Source organism: Stegostoma tigrinum, chromosome 10 (assembly GCF_030684315.1).
Source record: "Stegostoma tigrinum isolate sSteTig4 chromosome 10, sSteTig4.hap1, whole genome shotgun sequence".
NCBI classification, from domain to species: domain Eukaryota; kingdom Metazoa; phylum Chordata; class Chondrichthyes; order Orectolobiformes; family Stegostomatidae; genus Stegostoma; species Stegostoma tigrinum.
The window spans coordinates 9,983,119-10,006,362 of NC_081363.1; the positions used below are offsets into that span (position 1 = coordinate 9,983,119).

The following is a 23,244-nucleotide window of genomic DNA, read 5'->3' on the forward strand; positions in this document are numbered from 1 at the left end:
ACGCTAGTGCGGCCTCACTTGGAATATTGCGTGCAGTTCTGGTCGCCCCATTACAGGAAGGATGTGGAAGCATTGGAAAAGGTGCAGAGGAGATTTACCAGGATGGTGCCTGGTCTGGAGCGCAGGCCCTATGAAGAAAGGCTGAGGGACTTGTGTCTGTTCTCATTGGTGAGAAGGAGGCTAAGAGGGGATTTAATAGAGACATACAAGATGATCAGAGGATTAGATAGGGTGGACAGTGAGAGTCTTTTCCCGAGGATGATGACGTCAGCTTGTACGAGGGGGCATAGCTACAAATTGAGGGGTGATAGGATTTAGGACAGATGTCAGAGACAGGTTCTTTACTCAGAGAGTGGTAAGGGCATGGAACGCCCTGCCTGCCAATGTAGTTAACTCAGCCACATTAGGGGCATTTAAACAGTCCTTGGATAGGCAGATGGAAGATGACGGGATAGTGTAGGGGGAGGGGCTTAGATTAGTTCACACGTCGGCGCAACATCGAGGGCCGAAGGGCCTGTTCTGCGCTGTATTGTTTTATGTTCTATGTTCTATCTAGAGTCACGTTCCCAGGGATTTTGATGTGGTTTTCCTCACCGTCACTAACTCACCCTTTGTTTTTCTTCCAGTTCTTAAAAGCACAGCAGTGACTCGGGTACGTGAGGTCAGCTCTGGTGAGGTGAAGGAAGGTCTTCAGAGGAGGCAGCCTCTTCAATGTCCATGTGTTTTTTGCCATTAATTCCTTCAGTGGCTCCAGCCCTTTGCTTGGGAGGGAGTGGACACTGGACTGAGAAACATCACTATGAGAAGGACAAAGCAACATTAACTCGAGACTGGCCACTCTCAAGCTGATATCAAACTGTTTGGTACATGGAGAGTGGGAGAGTGAGCTATTGACTCTGGTAACCATGGCAATGTGGAACCTGTGTTCAATAACCATTCCTCCCGTGGCTCATCCTCCTTCTGTCCCACTTTACGTAAATGCCTCATCTCCAATCCCACCCCAGCGGGTCACGGGTATTTCTACCAAGTAGGCAAGACGCGACCATAGCAGGGGGCTTGTGCATGAGGGTGTAAATGGGAGTGGCTGGGATAGGGATGGAATTACTCCTCTCCCCTGAATGAATTAATTAACAAACACTGGTACTGCCCTTTTTCACCCATGAACTACCGCCAGGGAAACCTCATCAAATTCTGCAAGAATGTAACAATAACAATACTCAAAGTGAGATAACAAGGTGTAGAGCTGGATGAACACAGCAGGCCAAGCAGCATCAGAGGAGCAGGAAAGCTGACCTTTCGGGCCTAGATCCTTCCTCCTCCTCCTCTGATGCTCCTTGGCCGGCTGTGCTCATCCAGCTCTACACCTTGTTATCTCACATTCTCCACCATCTGCAGTTCCTACTATCCCTCACCACTCTAAGTGCCATTCCTGTCTTGCTCCTTGTGTCCCTGAAAACCACCCCTGTTCATTTGCGTTTGCTCATGGTGTAAAATGTGAATGAATTTTGAGTCAACTCCTCTTTATGTTGTTACCTCCTTCCCAATCCCAATCTCCACAGGAACAAAGGGCACTGTTAGGTTGTACAGCAAGAATGGTGTTGTCATGAGGGAAACATTGTCACTGGAGCATTTGAAAGGAAAAGAAATGCTCAAGTGATAATCCAATCAAGGCAGACATTGAAGTATACGCTGGAGTCTTTAATTTCTGCTGCAATCAGCCTCAGCCCAGAATGTGTGGCTCCATGTAATATCCCCCCCTCCCCCTGCCACAAACACTGTGTCCCTCCCCACAATTAGCCGCACAGCGCCCACACATACAGTTTGTCCCTATTTTATGCCCCCCCACCATCCCAAAGATTTGAAATCCTGTACAATAACAGGCACTCTTATTCCATGTTTTTGTGATGCTTGCTTGCCTTTTATTAATGGACCCTTGTTCTTCCAGAAATTTTCCCAAGAATAAATCAATCTGCAACTAGCCTTTCTAACAGCAATTACGTACAGCAGAGTGGGTCCACTCAGGACTCCTGCAAAGACGTCCTCGTTGAAAGATGACAACAGCTTGTTCTTGTGCAGGTAACTGTTAGAAACAACAAAATAAACAGCAGGGTTCAAGTAGCTCTTGATTGCGTCAGCATTAAAACCCGCGACTCTGTTAGAAACACACTCTACAGAAGAGCCCTGTCTGCAAAGAGACTTTGAGCATTTGATGGTCATTGCTTGCAAATGTTCATGTTTCAAGTCTCCAGGACATTGCACTGTAGGAGGGTGCGCTGAGCAACAGTCAGGAGGAGAGTTACAGGAGGCCTTTTAGAACATTATTTACCACTGCCTTTAAACATTTTCATATACGTGCTACATAATAACTGGTGATCTTTATGACTCACAGTCATTCAGCACGGAAATAGAGCCTTTGGTGTAAATTCTCCAAGCCGACCACGTTCCCAAACTAAACTAGTGCCACTCGCCTGCGTTTGGCCGTGTCTTTTTGTACTTATCCAAATGTCTTCTATACATTATAACTATACCAGCATCCGCAACTTCCTCCCGCAGTTCACTGCACACATGAACTACTCTGTGTTAAAAAGTTGTCTCATGTCCTTTTTAAATCTTTCTCCTCTCACCTTAAAAACATGCTCCCCGGTTTTGAACTTCCCCACCCCTTAGTGAAAAGACCTTTGCTACTCACCTTATCTATGCCCCTCATGTTTGTATAAACCTCGATAAGGTCACCCCTACTACAGTCCAGTGGAAAACGTCCCAACCCATCCGGTCTATCTTTACAACTCATTTGCATTAACTCAACTGGGCTGGCCTTTCAGTCTAAAATGTGGGTAGAGGTTTTGAGTCAACAGAGAGATTAAAGTCTTAAAAATCTGTTTCCAAACTCAAACCCATCTCTATCTTCAGGCAGACTCGAGTTGCTGTAGGCTGGGGAGTCCTAAGTGCTTTGGGGGGCTGGTGGGATGGTGGGAAAGGTGCTTTTATCAGGGTCACTCTTGCTCCAGTATGACCTTTGATCCCTCACCGCTGCCAGGACTCAAGTGATCTCTTGAACTAGTTTAATCTTGCAAGAACTGCGGGTTATGTCGGTAAGACCACAATCTCTAGCCGAGCTCTAACTGCTCTTGAACCCAGTGCCTCATTGGGCTATTTCAGAGGGCAGTTAAAGAGTCAAAGAGCTTGCTGAGAGTCTGGAGTCACATGTAGGCCAGACAAGTTAGGGATGTCAGATTTTCTTCCCTGAATACATTCATGAACCAGAAAGTGTTTTTTTGAGAATTGATTACTGATGCTGCCTTTCACTTCCTACCCTTAATTAACTGATCTTAAGTTCCATCAGCCACTATGGTCCAATTTGAACCATTGTGCTTGTCTTGGGCCTCTGGATTACCATCACCGTCTCCCACACTCTGAGCACCAAAACAAAACCTCCAATAACCCTCTCAGATTGGAACTCTCAGGCCCCTTCACCATGTCCCTGGGACCACAGCCCTGCTGGTTGACCCCCTAAGCAGCTACACTGATCCTCCCTGTAACTCCCTCCCTACAATACCCCTCCCAGTGATGAACAGATAATACAAGAACTTTCCGAGGGGCAGGGGTAGTTTCTTCCTCCATCCCTGACTCCAAAGCTCCAGCGATCAAACGGTTCCCCTATCCCTAACTTCCCCACCTGAAACCCTTTCCCAACCTCCAGCCACTCAGAGCATCACCAAAGGTCTCTCTTGCTGGCATTTCGCAGTGAGATTTGAGGTAAATCTTCAGTGATCTTTCAGCCATCTGATTAATTTGGGCCTCACATAGCCACAATTGCCACTAGAGGGAGGCTGTGAGTGTATGTGTGGGGGTGCATGTATGCGTTTGTCTGTAGATGTGTCCATCTGTATGTATGTGAGTCTGTGTGTATGTGTGTCTATGGGAGTCAGCGTGTGTGTCTGTGTGTGGGTGTATCTATAGGTGTCTGTGTGTGTGTATACTGGTGTGTCTGTGTAGGTGTGTGTGTGTGTGTGTCTGGGTGCATGTGTGTAGGTGTGTCTATGGATGTGTGTATGTCTGTGTGTGAGTGTGTGTACATGGGTGTCTGTGTGTAGGTTTGTGTGTATATGGGTGCATGTGTAACTGTGTCTATGTATGTGTGTTGGTGTGTGTGTGTGTGTGTAGGGGTGTGTGTGTGTGTTGGTGTATGGGTGTGCGTATGGGGTGTCTGTGTGTTCAGTCCCCTTCACACTCCAACCTTCCCCACTTTGCCACTAACAGTATTGTTGTGGTTCTTGCTGATGTAAGTGAGGGGATCAAGGGACAGCAAGTTTGCTGATGATACAAAGATAGGTGGACAGGCAGGTAGTACTGAGGAGGTGGGGAAGCTGCAGAAAGATTTAGACAGTTTAGGAGAGTGGTCCAGGAAATGGCTGATGAAATTCAATGTAAGTGTGAGGTTTTGCACTTTGGAAAATAGAATACAGGCATGGACTATTTTCTAAATGGTGAGAAAATTCGTAAAGCAGAAGTACAAAGGGATCTGGGAGTGTTGGTGCAGGATTCTCTAAAGGTTAACTTGCAGGTAGAGTCTGTGATTAAGAAAGGGAACGTAATGTTGTCGTTTATCTCAAGAGGGTTGGAATATAAAAGCAGCGATGTGCATGTGAAACTTTATAAAGCCCCATTTAGAATACTGTGTCCAATTTTGGGCCCCACACCTCAGGAAGGACATACTAGCCCTGGAGCGTGTCCAGCGGAGATTCACACGGATGATCCCTGGAATGGTAGGTTCAACGTACGATGGACAGCTGAGGATCATGGGATTGTATTCATTAGAGCTTAGAAGGTTGAGGGGAAATCTAATAGAAACTTAGAAGATAATGTATGGCTTAGAAAGGGTGGACGCTGGGAAATTGTTTCTGTTAGACGGGGAGATTACAACCCTGGGCACAGCTTTAGAATTAGAGGGGGTAAATTTAAAACGGAAATGAGGAGACATTTCTTCAGCCAGAGAGTGGTGGGCCTGTGGAATTCATTGCCACAGAGAGCAGTGGAGGCTGGGACGTTAAATGTCTGCAAGGCAGAGATTGATAAGTTCTTGATCTCACAAGGAATCAAGGGCTATGGGGAGAGTGCAGGGAAGTGGAGTTGAAATGCCCATCAGCCATGATTAAATGGCGGAGTGGACTTGATGGGTCGAGTGGCCTTACTTCCATTCCTATGTCTTATGGTCTTATTTGAATCTAGATTTTTGAAAGTCCTAACCATCTTGAAAGGGTCATCACAGAACTACTTCAATGCACAGCGAGGCCATTTGGTCCATCATGCCTGCACTGGCTCTCTTACCTAGTCCTTCCCTATTCCTTGGTACCAATCTCCTGCCTTTTCTCCACAATATTTCAGGCCTGGGACCCACATATGCTGCTTGTTAAATGGAGGTTCACTGCATTTCCCCACAGCTATTTGGCCTGTGATATACATTCTGGTCCCTTAGCTACACTTCTTCAGTCCCACAAGCAGCCCCTGAGGAGAGGATGAACGTAGTGAGCTCCCAGTTCAATCCTGTAGGTGGCACAGTGGTAGGCACTGCTGCCTCACAGCACCAGGGGCCCAAGTTTGACTCCAGCCTTGGTTGACTGTCTGTGTGGATTCTGCACATTCTCAAGAGTCTGTGTGGGTTTCCTCAGTATGCTCCTCCCACAGTCCAAAGATCTGCAGATTCGGTAGATTGGCCATGCTAAATTACCCATAGTGTCCACAGGTGTGCAGGGTGGGTGGATTAGTCCGGGTAAATGTGGAGTTATGGGGATAAGCCCAAAGGGACGGTCTTTTGTGGGTTGGTGCAGACTTGATGGGCTGAATGGCCTCTTTCTATCTGAGGAAGGGTCACTGGATCCAAAACATTAACTCTTTGTTTTCTTCTTCACAGATGCTGCCAGACCTGCTGAGCTTATCCCACAACTTAGTTTTGCTCCTGATTTACAGCATCCGCAGTTCTTTTGGTTTTTACCTGCTCTGCCTCTGTTTCTGATTTCATGCACAGTGAGAAGACTGAGGTCGTTCCTTCAAGGAACAGTGCATGTGATTTTGCTGAACACAAGGATTAAATTTAGGAGGTATCTTATTTCGAAGCCCAGCTCTGCACGGCTACAGTCTCAAAGTGCCATGTGATCATCTGCTTGAACACAGGTCAGGCTTGCGTTGAGGTACTGGCAGAGTAAATAAATCCTGGCTACGCCCACAGTCCTGTTTTAAATTTAGCAGATTTCTACTGCTCTCTGGTGCTACTGTTACGGCTTCACCAGGCCCTGGGATTCTTTACCATAATAATTCAACCGCAACTTCTTGCAAGTATTGGAGCAGGTAGCAGCAGCTGGTCGCCATTTCACCCTCTGTTCCTGAAGCCTGTTCTAACATTGTATTTTGCCTGCTACATTCGAGAACATTGCATCTTCAGGACGTCCCGAACCAAACTCACAGTATTGTTTCTGAAATGTAGTTCGGGAACGCAGCAGCTAAATTGTGCACAGCAAGCTCCCATAAAGTAGCAGAGCGATTAGCTGCCAGGTACAGAGTTTTGGTGATGCTGGTTGTTGGCTATCTATTTATCGGCCAAGACACCAGCAATAACTTTCCTGCATTTCTTTTAATTGGTGCTAATAGATTCTTCGGCTCTCGTTCAGGGCAGGTGGGATGTGGAGGAGCCAGTGTTGGGCTGAGGTGGACAAAGTCAGAAGCCACACGGCCCAGGTTATAGTCCAACTTGTTTTATTTGAAGTCACAAGCCTTCGGAGTTTTTTGTCACCTGATGAAGGGGCAGCGACTCAAAAGCTTGCGATTTCAAATAAACCTGCTGGACTATACCAGGGCAGATAGGAACTAGGTCTGGTATACCATCTACACGTTCGCACCTCAGGCCTTTACTGTCAGTCTCTGAAATGTGCAGCTAGTACTGCACTGGGACTTGAACCCACAAACATCAGTGTTACCATCATAGCCACAGTTGACACACAATGTTAATGTCCATTTTATATCTTGTGGATTACATTATTTTTCAACAGTATTTCATGCTTGGGGACCAGTGCATTTGGCCTTGTGCCCAGAGAGAAAAACAGAAATTGTTGGAAAAACTCAGCAGGTCTGGCAGCATCTGCAGAGAGAAAGCAGGGTTTATGTTCTTCTTCTTCTGACCCTTCTTCGGAACTCCACAGATTGCTGCCAGATTGGAAAAGGGGGAGGTGCGTCAAGACCCGGGTGTCCTTGTAAAACCGCTGCCGAAAGTAAGCGTTGCTGATGTAGCAGGTGGTAAAGATGGTAAATCATACTTTGGCCTTAATTGCAAAAGGATTTGAGTAGCGGAGGACAGATATCTTCTTACAAAGGTACAGGGTCTTGGTGAAATTACACCCAGAGAACTGTGAGCAGTTCTGGCTACAGACAGAGCAGCAAAGGTTTACCAGACTGATTCCTGGGATGACAGGATTCGTGAATGGATCAGTTAGGATTATATTTGCTGATGTTGTCTGACGCTGAAGGGTGACCTTATAGAGCTTTACAGGGTAGGGGTCTCCAAAACTAGAGGACATGGGTTTAAAGTGAGAGGGGGAAGGTTTAAGAGGGGCCTGAGGGTCAACTTTTTCACTCAGAGGGTAGTGCATGTATGGAATGAGCTGCCAGAGGAATTGGTGGAAGCTGGTGCAATTACAACATTTAAAAGGCATCTGGATGGATCTACAAATAGGAAGGCTTTAGAGGGATATGGGCCAAATGCTGGCAAATGGGATTGGATTAATTTAGGATATCTGGTTGGCATGGAGGAGTGAGACCAAACTGCCTGTTTCTGTGCTTTATATCTCTATGACTCTGTGAATGAGGAGAGATCTCATAGAACCTATAAAATTCCAACAGGGCTAAACGGGGTAAATGTAGGAAGGATGTTCCCATTGACCTGGGAGTCCAGAACCAAGGGTCACAGTCTGAGGATATGGGGTCAACTATTTTGGAATGAGATGATTTGGGGCTGGCACGGTGGCGATAGGGTTAGCACTGCTGCCTCACAGCGCCAGGGACCCGGGTTCGGCTCCACCATCGGGTGACTGTCTGTGTGGAGTCTGCACGCTCTCTCCATGTCTGCGTGGGTTTCCGCTGGGTGTTCTGGTTTCCTCCCACAGTCCAAAGGTGTGCAGGTTAGGTAAATTGTCCATGCTAAATTACCCACAGTGGTCAGGCATGTGTAGATTAGGTCAGTTACAGGGGAATGGATCTGGGTGGGATAGTCTGAGGTTCAGTGTGAAGGGCCTGTTTCCACACTGGAGGGATTCTATGATTATATGAGGTGAAATTTCTTCACCCAGAGAGTGGTGAGCCTATAGAGTCCTCTACTGCAGAAAGTGGTTGAGGCCAAAACATTGAATGTTTTCATTGAAAAAAGTTCAGTCTCGCTCCTGGGATCACAGGACATGGGATGATGGTGTGGAACAGGTTAATTGAGTTTGGAACAGGGTATTAAGTCGGATTGTCAGGCATGATAATATTGAATAGCAGACCAAGCTCAAAGGGCTGAGTGGCCGATTCTCGATCCTATTTTCCAGTTCTTCCCCTTTCACTTCCCACTCTATCCAAGTCCCAACTGCAGATCAACAGCTATGGACCTGAATGGTGCTCCTCTCCAGGAACCTTTCTCCTGTACAACCAAGTACCTGGCAGCTCCTGGCTTTATCATGAATGAACAGAGTGGGGAGGAGGAGCACAGAACATTACAGAAGCTAATGAGAAAGGTCTTAATGCTAACAAGCGTCACAATGTTGTGGGCTCACGTCCCAATCCCGCACTTGACCATACAAAGTGAGGCTGGCTCTTCAGTGCCAGGGCGAGATGGGTTGCTAATATATTTGGATTAGGAACCTAGGCTAATGCTCTGGGGATGTGGGTTCAAATCCCACGATGACAATTTGTGGCATTTCAATTCAATTAACAAACTCTCAGTGGGACAGCTATCATTGATTGTTGTAAAGATTGAATTCGTGCCCTCTGAAGGAAATCTGCCATCCTAACCTAGTCTGACTGCAGAGCCACAAACTGCTCTCTGAAATGGTTCAGGAAGGCACTCAGTCCAAAGGCGTTTACAGATGGGCAACAAATATTGGACTTGCCAACAAAGCTCACATAGACAAGTATGTGTTACCCTTTATATCATAGAACATACTGGCACAGGCACAATCAGATCAGATTCAATACTGAGCCAGACAGGGAGCTATCAGGGTAGATGACAAATCTATGGAATGTGGTTACTATTGGAAGGAGGGAAATGCAGCAACTAAACGGTACGAACAGTGCAGAGGTACAGTATGGTTTCTCTGTGAAATCATTTAACGATCCAACGTTGGCTGCAAAAATTACCCTGCTTTCCTTCAAAATGCTGCCAAGGGATCTTTTGCAACAGGAGATGGAGCCTGCAGTTTAATATTTCAAAAAAAAAAGACAGCTAAGGAAGTTGGAAAGTTTCAGGGAGAGAATTCCAGAGATTAGTAACTCAGCAGCTGAGGGCATTACCATCGAGGCTGAAGTGACAAAAATGGAGATATACAACTGGGGTAAAAATAATTGCTGGTTTTCCCCTGAGGGACCCACACGAGGTTTTCTCAAGGTCTACTTTTCCATTTTCAGGAGCTACCTTTCAGTTTTTGGGGACATTTATATTCTCACTAACCCCTAAAGCATTCCCTTCCGTGTTTGTGCTATCTGGATTCAGGCAGAAGCAGAAGTGGAAGAACTTTATAGGTTTCTCTGCGATCACCTCATTCTTTTAAACTCCAGTGAACAATGTCCGAGCCTAACCAATGAGGGAAAGAACTGTGGTGAAGAATTGCTTGTCTGAAGGACGACTTCATGAACCCATTAAAAATACTTTGGTTATTCATAATAGTGCTCTTTACACTTGCAGAGTCTGCACAATGAGATTTTAAATCCATAACTGTTCTTTCTTCATTAATTTCTTATGATAAGGAGAAGGTTAGAGATGATGTATATGTCACCATCAAGCTGTGAGAATGTGAAGATGTTATAAATATTTTCATGTAACTGTTAAGGGTGAGGTCAATGCTTCAATGAATATGATGTTAGCCACTAAAGCAGCTGTCCAGTAAATGCAATACCTACACAGCATCTAGTTTCGTCCCATTGAATGCATAGGCCTGCACCTTTGTGAACCCGTTGTTGTACAGTTTTCTGGAGGAAGGGAAATACAAAAGAAAGCAGTGATTTTACAGATTTTTTTTAAAACAAACTTTCAACTCTGTTATACACATGAGGGTTGATGCTTCACAGTGAGGCTTGTGTCAATGGGCACTGAGCAGCATGACCAGTATGGTGGGGGACGGGAGGCATGGCAAGCAACACTGAAAGAAATGCCATATTCCACGTCAGAATAAATAACAACAAACAAACTGGAAAGGAAAAGACATGGAGACAAACCAATGGAGAACAGGAGTAAAGAGGGCAGCAGATACATGGAAAACTTATTCAATCAATGAAAGACGTTCTCTCGGGTTTACACTTGCTGCATTGGAACGTCCTTCATCACGTGGGCTTGCTGTTGACAGCGTGAACTAATTTTTCCCTCAGGAGGGAACCTACTTGGCAATGGACTGCGCCCTCACCCTGACACTGCTCAGACCCCGTCTGAATCCTTCAGTGACCCTTCACCCTGCCCCCATATTTCGCCCTCACTCTGAGCCAATACTGACCCCATATTAACCCTGCAGTGACCCCATACCTTGACCTGGTACTGTGTTAGCCCTGTAGTGGCCCCTCATCCTTGCCACATATTGTCCCCTCACTCTGACCCTTTTCCAGTCCCATATTAACCCTGTACTGACTCTTCACCCTGAGCCTCTACTGACCCCTCACCTTGACCCTATTCTGACCCCATATTAACTCGGCACTGACCCCTCACCTTGACCCTATGCTGATGCTTTGCTGCTCCTTTTCCTGACTTTCACCCTGGCCTGTGATGTCAGGGTTATGTGTTTGATTTGAAAGTTGACTTGATGTCGTTTGCTGATGGGATGCTGCAACACACACAGAGTGTTTCATCAGGTTATGGAGCGGGAACAGAAAGTAACTTGGCAAAGGTTCAAGGGAGCTTCAGTAAACCTGGATTGGATTTCTTGGAACTCAGGCAGGTTCCTCAGTTTAAGAAGCTGTTAAGTGCCAGGTCAGGCTTGGGATTTGCCAAGCTGGCTTTGGCTTGGCAGTTCTTTCAGAGGCTTGGAGCTGGATTCAACTAGAGTCAGCTGAGGTGAAACCAGGATGAAACAACGCCCCTGATCTAGGCTGGAATTCTCAACCTTTCCATTTTAAACCCACATCCCTGCCCTTCACTCTCAGCTCCGAGATCTCAAAACTCTTCCAACTCCAATTCCAATTCAAATTTGCTTGACTTCCCCATGGACTGCTGTTAGACTCAACGTCTTAATCCTGAGTGAAAATCAAAAGAAGTGCAGATGCTGTAAATCAGGAACAAAAACAGAAGTTGCTGGAAAAGCTCAGCACGTTTGGCAGCATCTGTGAAGAAAAAAAAATCAGAGTTAATGTTTTAAGCCCTGTGACACTTCCTCAGAACCTGAAACATTAACTCTGATTTTTTCTTCACAGATTCTTCCGGACCTGCTGGATTTTTCCAGCAACTTCTGCTTTTGGTCTAAATCCTAAACTCTGGAATGCCCTCCCAAACCCTTTGCACTGTTTCCCTCCTTTAAGTCCAAGGTTATCGTAGAATCCCTACAGTGTGGAAACAGGCCCTTTGGCCCAACAAGTCCACACCGACCCTCAGAACAACGCATCCATACTCCCTATAAACCCACCTAATCTACACGTCCCTGAACACTATGGGCAATTTAGCATGGCCAATCCACCCAGCCTGCACATCTTTGGACTGTGGAAGGAAATCAGAGCACTCTGAAGAAAACGAGCCAACAAAGTGTAGAGCTGGATGAAGACAGCAGGCCAAGCTGCATCTTAGGAACAGAAAAGCTGACGTTTTGGGCCTAGACCCTTCATCACAGCACGGTGGCTCAGTGGTTAGCACTGCAGCCTCACAGCACCAGGGACCCAGGTTCAATTCCAGCCTTGGGTGTCTGTCTGTGTAGAGTTTGCATATTCTCCCCGTGTCTGCGTGGGTTTCCTCTGGGTGCTCCGGTTTACTCCCACAGACCAAAGATGTGCAGGCTAGGTGGATTGGCCATGCTAAATTGCCCGTAGTGTTCAGGGGTGTGTGGGTTATAGGGGGATGGGTGTGGGTGGGATGCTTCAAGGGGCAGTTTGGACTTGTTGGGCCGAAGGGCCTGTTTCCACACTGTAGGGAATCTAATCTAATCTAATCACCCTGAGGAAACCCATGCAGACATCGGGAGAATGTGCAAACTCCACACAAACAGTCGCCTGAGGTGGAATCAAACCTGGGTCCCTGCTACTGTGAGGCTGCAGTGCTAACCTCTGAGCCACCGTGCTGCCCTAAAGCAAAAAGCCTGGGCTCATCCAGGAGTTGAACCCAGAACCTCTTGGAACCTCACTCATCAATGAATACTGGTCACGTTTGGACATCGAGCAATTTTTCCGCCGCCTCCACCTCCACGCTTACTTCTTTAACGGGAGCATAACCCTCCCTCCACTGACCCCTTCGCCCACCTCCAACACAAGTCCTCCTCCTGGACACCACCCCCAGGCCTCCTACCCTCCCTTGACCTCTTCATCTCCAACTGCCGTCGAGACATCGACCGCGTCAACCTCTCAACCTCCCTCACCCACTCCAACTTCTCCCCCGCAGAACGGGCAGCCCTCTGTTCCAACCCCAACCTCACCATCAAACCCACAGACAAGGGTGACGCAGTGGTAGTATGGCACACTGACCTCTACATCACCGAGGCCAAACGCCAACTCTCTGACACGTCCGCCTATTGCCCCCTCGATCATGACCCCACCCCTGAGCACCAAACCATCATCTCCCAAACCATCCACAACCTCATCACCTCAGGTGGTCTCCCACCCACAGCCTCGAACTGCATCATTCCCCAACCCCGCACCACCCGCTTCTATCTCCTTCCCAAAATCCACAAACCTGCCTGCCCCCATTGTCTCCACCTGCTCCTGCCCCACCAAACCTATTTCGAGTTATCTCAACTCCATTTTCTCCCTTTTGGTCCAGTAAATCCCTACCTACGTCCGTAACACCACCCACGCCCTCCACCTCCTCCAGAACTTCCAATTCCCCGGTCTCCAACACCTCATTTTCACCATCGATACCCAGTCCCTATACACCTGTATTCCTCATGCAAATGGCCTAAAGACCCTCCGTTTCTTCCTGTCCCGCAGACCCGATCGGTCCCCCTCCACCCAACACCCTCATCCGCCAAACCAAACTCATCCTCACCCTCAACAACTTCTCTTTCGATTCCTCCCACTTCCTACAGACAAAGGGGGTGGCCATGGGTACCTGCATGGGCCCTAGCTATGCCTACCTCTCTGGAGGTTACGTGGAACAGTCCCTCTTCCGCACCTACACAGGCCCCAAACCCCACCTCTTCCTCCATTACATTGATGACTGCATCGGCGCCGCCTCGTGCTCCCACGAGGAGCTCAAACAGTTCATCCACTTCACCAACACCTTCCACCCCAACCTCAAGTTCGCCTGGGCTATCTCCAACACATCCCTCACCTTCCTGGACCTCTCAGTGTCCATCTCAGGCAACCACCTAGAAACCAATATCCATTTCAAGCCCACTGACTCCCACAGCTACCTAGAGTACACCTCCTCCCACCCACCTTCCTGCAAAAATTCCATCCCCTATTCTGAATTCCTATGCCTCCGCTGCATCTGCTCCCAGGATGAGGCATTCCAGTCCCGTACATCTCAGATGTCCTCGTTTTTCAAGGACCGCGACATCCCCTTTCCCCGGTGGTCAAGAATGCCCTCGACCGTGTCTCCTGCATTTCCCGCAACTCATCCCTCACACCCTGTCCCCACAATAACTGCCAAAAGAGAATCCCCCTTGTCCTCATATACCACCCCACCAAACTCTGGATACAACGCATCATCCTCTGACACTTCTGCCATCTGCAATCCGACCCTACCACCAAAGGCATTTTTCCATCCCCACCCTTATCTGCTTTCCGGAGAGACCACTCTCTCCGCAACTCCCTTGTCCGCTCCACACTCCTGTCCAACCCCACCACCCCCGGAATTTTCCCCTGCAACCACAGGAAGTGCTACACTTGCCCCCACACTTCCTCCCACACCCCTATCCCAGGCCCCAAGATGACTTTCCATATCAAGCAGATGTTCACCTGCACATCTGTCAATGTGGTATACTGTATCCATTGTACCCGGTGTGGCTTCCTCTACATTGGGGAAACCAAGCGGAGGCTTGGGGACCGCTTTGCAGAACACCTCCGCTCGGTTCGCAACAAACAACTGCACCTCCCAGTCGCGAACCATTTCAACTCCCCCTCCCATTCTCTAGATGACATGTCCATCATGGGCCTCCTGCAGTGCCACAATGATGCCACCCGAAGGTTGCAGGAACAGCAACTCATATTCTGCTTGGGAACCCTGCAGCCCAATGGTATCAATGTGGACTTCACAAGCTTCAAAATCTCCCCTCCCCACTGCATCCCAAAACCAGCGCAGTTCGTCCTCTCCCCCCACGGCATCACACAACTAGCACAGCTCGTCCCCTCCCCCCCACTGCATCCCAAAACCAGCCCAGCTTGTCCCCACCTCCCTAACCTGTTCTTCCTCTCACCTATCCCCTCCACCCACCTCAAGCCGCACCCCCATTTCCTTCCTACTAACCTCATCCCGCCCCCTTGACCTATCCATCCTCCCTGCACTGACCTATCCCCTCCCTACCTCCCCACCTACACTCGCTTCTACAGGCTCCATCCCCACCTCTTTAACTTGTCTGTCTCCTCTCCACCTATCTTCTCCTCTGTCCATCTTCAGTCCGCCTCCCCCTCTCTCCCTATTTATTTCAGAACCCTCTCCCCCTCCCCCTTTTCTGATGAAGGGTCTCGGCCCGAAACGTCAGCTTTTGTGCTCCTAAGATGCTGCTTGGCCTGTTGTGTTCATCCAGCTCCACATTTTGTTATCAAGTATGCCATTTGCCTTCTTTACCACCCTGTCTACATGTGTGGCCACTTTCCGGGAGATATGAATTTGTACTCTAAGGTCTCTCTGTACATCAATGCTGTTCAGAGTCCTACCATTAACTGTATACTTTTCCTTAACATTTGATCTCCCAAAGTGCAGCACCTCACACTTCCCTGAATTAAACTCTACCTGCCATTTTTCTGCCCATATCTGCAACTGATCTATATTACTTCCACTCCTATGTCTTATAGTCTATATGCTGCTGTATCCTTTGACAGCCCTCCACACTATCCACAACTCCACTGATCTTTATATCATCTGCAAACTTACTAACCCATCTACGTACATTTTCATCTAAGTCATTAATATAAGTAACAAACAGCAGAGGTCCAAGTAGGGATCTCTGTGGTCAATTAGTCAAGGACAACCAGCCTGAAAAGCACCCTTCCACTACTACCCTCTGTCTTCTATGGGCAAGCCAATTCTGGATCCACGTAATTACGTCATCATGGATTCCATGCATTTTAATCTCATGGATGAGCCTGCCATGAGGGACCTTGTTGAAAGCCTTACCAAAATCCATGTAAAAAACATCCACTGTCCTACCCTCAGCAATCACCTTTATGACCTCCTCAAAAAATTCAATCAGGTTGGTCAGACATAATCTGCCATGCAGAAAGCCATACTGATTGTCCCTAATTAGGCCATAAAATACTCAATTTTGTACTGTATGTCCCTATTTCTAAAGCCCAGGATCCTGTACCCTTTACTATTCATTTCATCTCAACCTACCCTACTACCTTTGATCCCCATCCCCAGGTCCTTTGTCTTTCACCTGCACCTGCTTTAAAGCAGCGGCCTCCATTTTCCATTGCATCTCCTTCTTCCCATTAAACTTCACACTTCTCTGGTTCGACTTATCTGCCCGTTCCATCAAATGTCTATATCCTCTTAAAGTTCAGCACTATCTTCCATGCAGTTCACAATGCTTTCAGATTTTGAGACAGCTGCAAATTCTGATGTTGTGCCTCTGTGTCCCAAATTATCAATATATATCAAAGCATTGTTCCCATTAATGAAAACTGCGTGAATTCTCCACTATTTACCATCCTCCAATCAGAACTGCAAATGTTCACTGCTAATCTCCATTTCCTGTCACTCAGACAACTCCACATCCAGATTGTTATTCAATGGGCTTCTACTTTACTGTCTAGCCTTTGTGTGGCACTGTCTCACATTCCTTTATGGATTCTATATGCACCACATCAACTGCATTCTCCTCATCTAGCCTCTCTGCCATTATCTCAGCAAAAAAAACAAGGCAAGTTGGTTCACCATACCTTACCTTTAACTAAGGCTGACTTTCTTTAATGAATCCATATGTGTTGAAATGAATGTTAATTTTGTTCAAAATGATCGCTTCTGAAAGCTTTCTCATCACCAAGGTCAAGATAACAGGCTTATAGTTGTGGGCTTTTTAACCAAAGGTGTTAATGTACAATTTCTCACCCCTGTATTTAAAGAGGATTGGAAGAGCAAACCTAACAGTTACCAACCTTACTTCCCTAGTATCTTTGGGTGTATCTCATCCATTCCTAGTGACTTGACAACTTTAAGTTCAGCCCCGACTATCTGGGGACTCCTCTTCACTAATTTCTAGCCTTTCTATGGGCATACTAGCCTGAAAACACCTGATCTTGGATACTAAGCAGACACAGGCCTGGTTAATACTTGGATGGGAGACTGTCTGGGAACACTAAGTATGTAGGTAAAAATAGGGGGACATCAGAGGTAGGTTCTTTACTCAGAGAGTGGTTGGGGTGTGGAATGCATTGCTGGAACAGGTAGTGAAGTCTGCCTCATTAGAGGCATTTAAGCGGCTATTAGCTAGGCATATGGATGATAATATAAGGTAGGGGTGAAAGTTAAATAGACCTTAGAATTAGGGTAAAAGCTTGGCACAACATCATGGGCCGAAGAGCTTGTACTGTTCTATGTTCTCAACTTCCTCCTCTTTCACAGCGACTTTAGCAATACTTTCTACCTCAATAAAGACAGTTGCAACATATTCATTTAATATCACATATATACTGCTTGCCTCCATCCATAAATTGTCCTTTTTTACTCCTAATCAATTCTCCTTTCCCTGTTTACATGACACTCAAAGACTTTTGCATTCCCTTTCATTTTAACTGCCAGTCTCTTCTCATACTCTCTCTTTGCTCCTATTTTTCATTTCATTTCCTCTCTGAAATTTCAATAATCAGCCAGATTCTTGACTGTGTTATCCACCTCAACACGTTTCTTTTGCTTTATTTTATTTTTATGATTTTCTGTCATCCTGGGAGATCTAGTTTAATTTTCCTACCATTTCTCCTCTTGGTTATGTATCTCAACTATCCCTGAACTATTTCTTCTCTGAAAGCTGCCCAATAATGCCAATCTTTGATTCCAATTTATTCAGGCCAGAATGTTCTTACCCCTTTAAAAGTGGATACCCCCAGCTAATTATTTTTGCTGTAAATCAGTCCATATCTCTGTCCATATCTCAACTAAAACTTATGGAGAAGGGTCAGTGTTTCTATCTCCACAGAAGCTGCTGGGCCTGCTGAGTTTCTCCTGCAATTTCTGTTTATCGTTTTGGATCTCCAGAATCTGCATTTCCTCGTTTTGTAATAAATATATTGTACCCAGCACTGTGTTATTTTTCAGCAAGCTACTGGCACCAAAAGATCATTATCATCTTCCCACACGGGAGCCCTCACCTCTGTGTGTCCACATTTATGAACTGAATCTGGACATTATTTCATTCCCTCTTACACTGATCCTATCTAATGTCACATTATTCCCTATACTTTGATGCTATCTGACTCTCCCAATTCTCTGTGCATCTTGTATGTCCTTGCTAATATTTCCCACAAATTTGCCAAATCAGTTTAAACACTTTCTAATTCCTTTGGCAAATATTCAAAAGGGATATTTAATATGGATAGAGAGTTTAATACGGATAAATGTGAGGTGATACACTTTGGCAGGAATAATAGGAAGGCAGAATACCGGGTCTATGGAAAGATTCTTGGTAGTGTAGATGTGCAGAGGGATCTTGGTGTCCATGTATATAGATCCCTGAAAGTTGCCACCCAGGTTGATAATGCTGTTAAAAAGGCTTATGATGTGTTAGGTTTTATCGGTTGAGGGATTGAGTTCCGGAGCCGTGATGTCATGCTGCAACTGTACAAAACGTTAGTGCGGCCTCACTTGGAATATTGCATGCAGTTCTGGTCGCCCCATTACAGGAAGGATGTGGAAGCATTGGAAAAGGTGCAGAGGAGATTTACCAGGATGTTGCCTGGTCTGGAGCGCAGGCCCTATGAAGAAAGGCTAAGGGACTTGGGTCTGTTCTCATTGGAGAGAAGGAGGCTAAGAGGTGATTTAAAAGAAACACACGAGATGATCAGAGGATTAGATAGGGTGGACAGTGAGCGTCTTTTTCTGAGGATGATGATTTCAGCTTGTACGAGGGGACATAGCTGCAAATTGAGGGGTGATAGATTTAAGACAGATGTCAGAGGCAGGTTCTTTACTCAGAGAGTGGTAAGGGCGTGGAATGCCCTGCCTGACAATGTAGTTAACTCAGCCACATTAGGGGCATTTAAACAGTCCTTGGATAAGCAGATGGATGATGACGGGATAGTGTAGGGGGAGGGGCTTAGATTAGTCCACAGGTCGGCGCCACATCGAGGGCCTAAGGGCCTGTTCTGCGCTGTATTGTTCTATGTTCTACATTCTACATTCATGAGAACATAACCAAGAAAGAATATAAAACCATAAAATCTAGGAGCAGGTGTTTCTCCTTGAGCCCTCTCTGCCACTTGCTAGGATCATGGCTGATCTCTTCTCAGCCTCAACTCCACTTTCCTGCCTTCAACTCATTACTCGTTAAAATCTATCTCCTCCTTAAATCTTCTCAATGTGCCAGCAGCCACTGCACTCTGGGACAGTGAATTCCACTGATTCAAGACCTTTTGAGAGAGGTAATTTCTCCTCGACTCTGTTTTAAATCTGCTACTCCTTACCTTTTGTTCTATTGTCCCACATGAGGAAACATCCTCTCTGTGTCTAGCTTCTCATACACTTCATTTAGATCTCCTCTCATTCTTCTGAACTCCAGAAAGTAAACTACTCAGTCTCTCTTCATAAGACAAGCCCCCCCATCTCATAGAACATAGAACATAGAACATCACAGCACAGTACAGGCCCTTCGGCCCTCGATGTTGTGCCGACCTGTCATACCGATCTCAAGCCCATCTAACCTACTCTATTCCATGTACATCCATATGCTTGTCCAATGACAACTTAAATGTACCCAAAGTTGGCGAATCTACTACCGTTGCAGACAAAGCGTTCCATTCCCTTACTACTCTCTGAGTAAAGAAGCTACCTCTGACATCTGTCCTATATCTTTCACCCCTCAATTTAAAGCTATGCCCCCTCGTGCTCGCCGTCACCATTCTAGGAAAAAGGCTCTCCCTATCCACCCTACCTAACCCTCTGATTATTTTATATGTCTCAATTAAGTCACCTCTCAACCTTCTTCTCTCTAATGAAAACAGCCTCAAGTCCCTCAGCCTTTCCTCATAAGACCTTCCCTCCATACCAGGCAACATCCGAGTAAATCTCCTCTGCACCCTTTCAAAAGCTTCCACATCCTTCTTATAATGCGGTGACCAGAACTGTACACAATACTCCAAGTGCGGCCGCACCAGAGTTTTGTACAGCTTCACTATAACCTCTTGGTTCCAGAACTCGATCCCTCTATTAATAAAAGCTAAAACGCTGTATGCCTTCTTAACAGCCCTGTCAACCTGGGTGGCAACTTTCAAGGATCTGTGTACATGGACACCGAGATCTCTCTGCTCATCTACACTGCTAAGAATCTTACCATTAGCCCTGTAATTTGCCTTCTGGTTACTCCTACCAAAGTGCATCACCTCACTTTTGTCCACATTAAACTCCATTTGCCACCTCTCAGCCCAGCTCTGCAGCTTATCTATGTCTCTCTGCAACCTATAGCATCCCTCGTCACTATCCACAACTCCACCGACCTTAGTGTCGTCTGCAAATTTACTAACCCATCCTTCTACGCCCTCGTCCAGGTCGTTTATAAAAATGACAAACAGCAGTGGACCCAACACCGACCCTTGCGGTACAACACTAGTAACTGGTCTCCAGGATGAACATTCCCCATCAACTACCACACTCTGTCTCCTTTCAGCAAGCCAATTTCCGATGCAAACTGCTATATCTCGCACAATCCCATTCCTCTGCATTTCGTACAATAGCCGATTGTGGGGAACCTTATTGAACGCCTTGAAGAAATCCATATACACCACATCAACCGGTTTACTGTCATCTACCTGTTTCGTCACCTTCTCAAAGAACTCAATAAGGTTTGTGAGGCACGACCTTCCCTTCACAAAACCGTGCTGACTATCCCTAATCAATTTATTATTTTCTAGATGATTATAAATCCTATCTCTTCTAACCTTTTCCAAAACTTTACCAACAACTGAGGTAAGGCTCACTGGTCTATAATTACCAGGGTTGTCTCTACTCCCCTTCTTGAACAGGGAACCACATTTGCTATCCTCCAGTCATCTGGCACTATTCCTGTAGACAATGACGAGTTAAAGATCAATGCCAAAGGCTCAGCAATCTCCTCCCTGGCTTCCCAGAGGATCCGAGGATAAATCCCATCTGGCCCAGGTGACTTATCTATCTTCACCTTCTGAAGGATTTCTAATACCTCTTCCTTGTGAACCTCAATCCCATCTAGTCTAGCAGCCTGTATCTCAGTATTCACCTCGACAACATTGTCATTTTCTAGAGTGAATACTGTTGAAAAATATTCATTTAGCGCTTCCCCGATCTCATCTGACTCCACACACAACTTACCACTACTATCCTTGATTGGGCCTAATCTTACTTTCGTCACTCTTGTTCCTTAAATACCTATAGAAAGCCTTAGGGTTTACCCTGATCCTATCCGCCAACAACTTCTCATGTCTCCTCCTGGCTCTTCTGAGCTCTCTCTTTAGGTCTTTCCTGGCTACCTCGTAGCCCTCAAATGCCCTAACTGAGCCTTCACATCTCATCCTAACATAAGCCTTCTTCTTCCTCTTGACCAGAGATTCCAACTCCTTCACAAACCACAGCTCCCGCACTCTACAGCTTCCTCCCTGCCTAACAGGTACATACGTTTCTAGGACACACAGGAGCTTTTCCTTGAGTAAGCTCCACATTTCTAATGTGCCCATCCCCTGCAGTTTCCTTCCCCATCCTATGCTCCCTAAATCTTGCCTAATCTCATCGTAATTGCCTTTCCCCCAGCTATAACTCTTGCCCAGTGGTATACACCTATCCCTTTCCATCACTAAAGTAAACATAACCGAATTGTGATTGCTATCACCAAAGTGCTCACCTACTTCCAAATCTAACTCCTGGCTGGGCTCATTACCCAGTACCAAATCTAATGTGGTTTCGCCCCTTGTTGGCCTGTCTACATACTGTGTCAGGAAGCCCTCCTGCACACACTGGACAAAAACTGACCCATCTATCGTACTCAAACTATAGTGTTCCCAGTCAATATTTGCAAAGTTGAAGTTCCCCTTGACAACTACCCTGTCTCTCTCACTCCTATCGAGAATCATCTTTGCTGTCCTTTCCTCTACATCTCTGGAACTATTCGGAGGCCTATAGAAAACTCCCAACAGGGTGACCTCTCCTTTCCTGTTTCTAACCTCAGCCCATACTACCTCAGTTGATGAGTCCCCAAACATCCTTTCTGCAACTGTAATACTGTCCTTGACCAACAATGCCACACCTCCGCCCCTTTTACCATCTTCTCTGTTCTTACTGAAACATCTAAATCCCGGAACCTGCAACAACCATTCCTGTCCCTGCTCTATCCATGTCTCCGAAATCGCCACAACATCAAAGTCCCAGGTACTAACCCATGCTGCAAGTTCACCCACCTTATTCCGGACGCTCCTGGCGTGCAAGTAGACACACTTCAATCCAACTTCTTGCTTGCCAGTGCCATCTTGCTTCCCTGAAACTTTATTTCGGACCACCCTACTCTCAACCTTTTCTATACGCGAACTACAATTTTGGTGCCCATTCCCCTGCTGAATTAGTTTAAACCCACCCGAATAGCCTTAGCAAATTTCCCACCCAGGATGTCGGTACCCCTCTGGTTCAGGTGAAGACCGTCTTGCTTGTAGAGGTCCCACCTACCCCAGAAAGAGCCCCAATTATCCAAGAATCCAAAACCCTCCCTCCTGCACCATCCCTGTAGCCACGTGTTCAACTCCTCCTCTCCCTATTCCTCGCCTCACTAGCACGTGGCACGGGCAACAAACCAGAGACAACAACTCTGTTCGTCCTAGCTCTCAGCTTCCATCCTAGCTCCCTGAATTTCTGCCTTAAATCCCCATCTCTCTTCCTACCTATGTTGTTGGTGCCAATGTGGGCCATGACTTTGGGCTGCTCCCCCTCCACCTTAAGGATCCCAAAAACACAATCAGAGACATCACGCACCCTGGCACCTGGGAGGCAACACACCAACCGTGAGTCTCTCTCGTCCCCACAGAACCTCCTATCTGTCCCCCTAACTATGGAGTCCCCAATGACTGATGCTCTGCTCCTCTTCCCCCTTCCCTTCTGAGCAGCAGGGACAGACTCTGTGCCAGAGACCCGTGCCCCACTGCTTTCCCCTGGTAAGTCGAACCCCCCAAACAGTATCCAAAACGGTATACTTATTGTTGAGGGGAATGGCCACAGGGGATCCCTGCACTGCCTGCCAGTTCCCTTGCCGTCCCCTGACCGTAACCCATCTGCCTTTTTCCTGTACTTGAGGAATGACTACCTCCCTGTAAGTCCTCTCAATAACCCCCCTGCCTCCCGAATGATCCGAAGTTCATCCAGCTCCAGCTCCAGCTCCAGCTCAAGTTCCCTAGCCCGGTTTTCAAGGAGCTGGAGTTGGGTGCACTTCCCGCAGATGTAGTCTCTGGATCTCTGGAAACAATCTGGCAAAAGTTCCAATGCACCTCAAA

General features: G+C 46.7%; 1 protein-coding gene across 1 annotated transcript in view; it reads right to left on the reverse strand.

Annotated features, from left to right (window-relative positions):
- Positions 1–23,244, reverse strand: part of tshr (thyroid stimulating hormone receptor) — an 85,462-nt gene that overhangs the window by 5,651 nt on the left and 56,567 nt on the right. The window contains exons 7-9 of the mRNA XM_048536985.2: positions 10,141–10,209; positions 2,003–2,080; positions 609–797 (exon numbers count right to left, since the gene is read on the reverse strand). Coding sequence (XP_048392942.1) covers positions 609–797; positions 2,003–2,080; positions 10,141–10,209 — 336 coding nt within the window. The remainder of the gene's footprint in view (positions 1–608; positions 798–2,002; positions 2,081–10,140; positions 10,210–23,244) is intronic.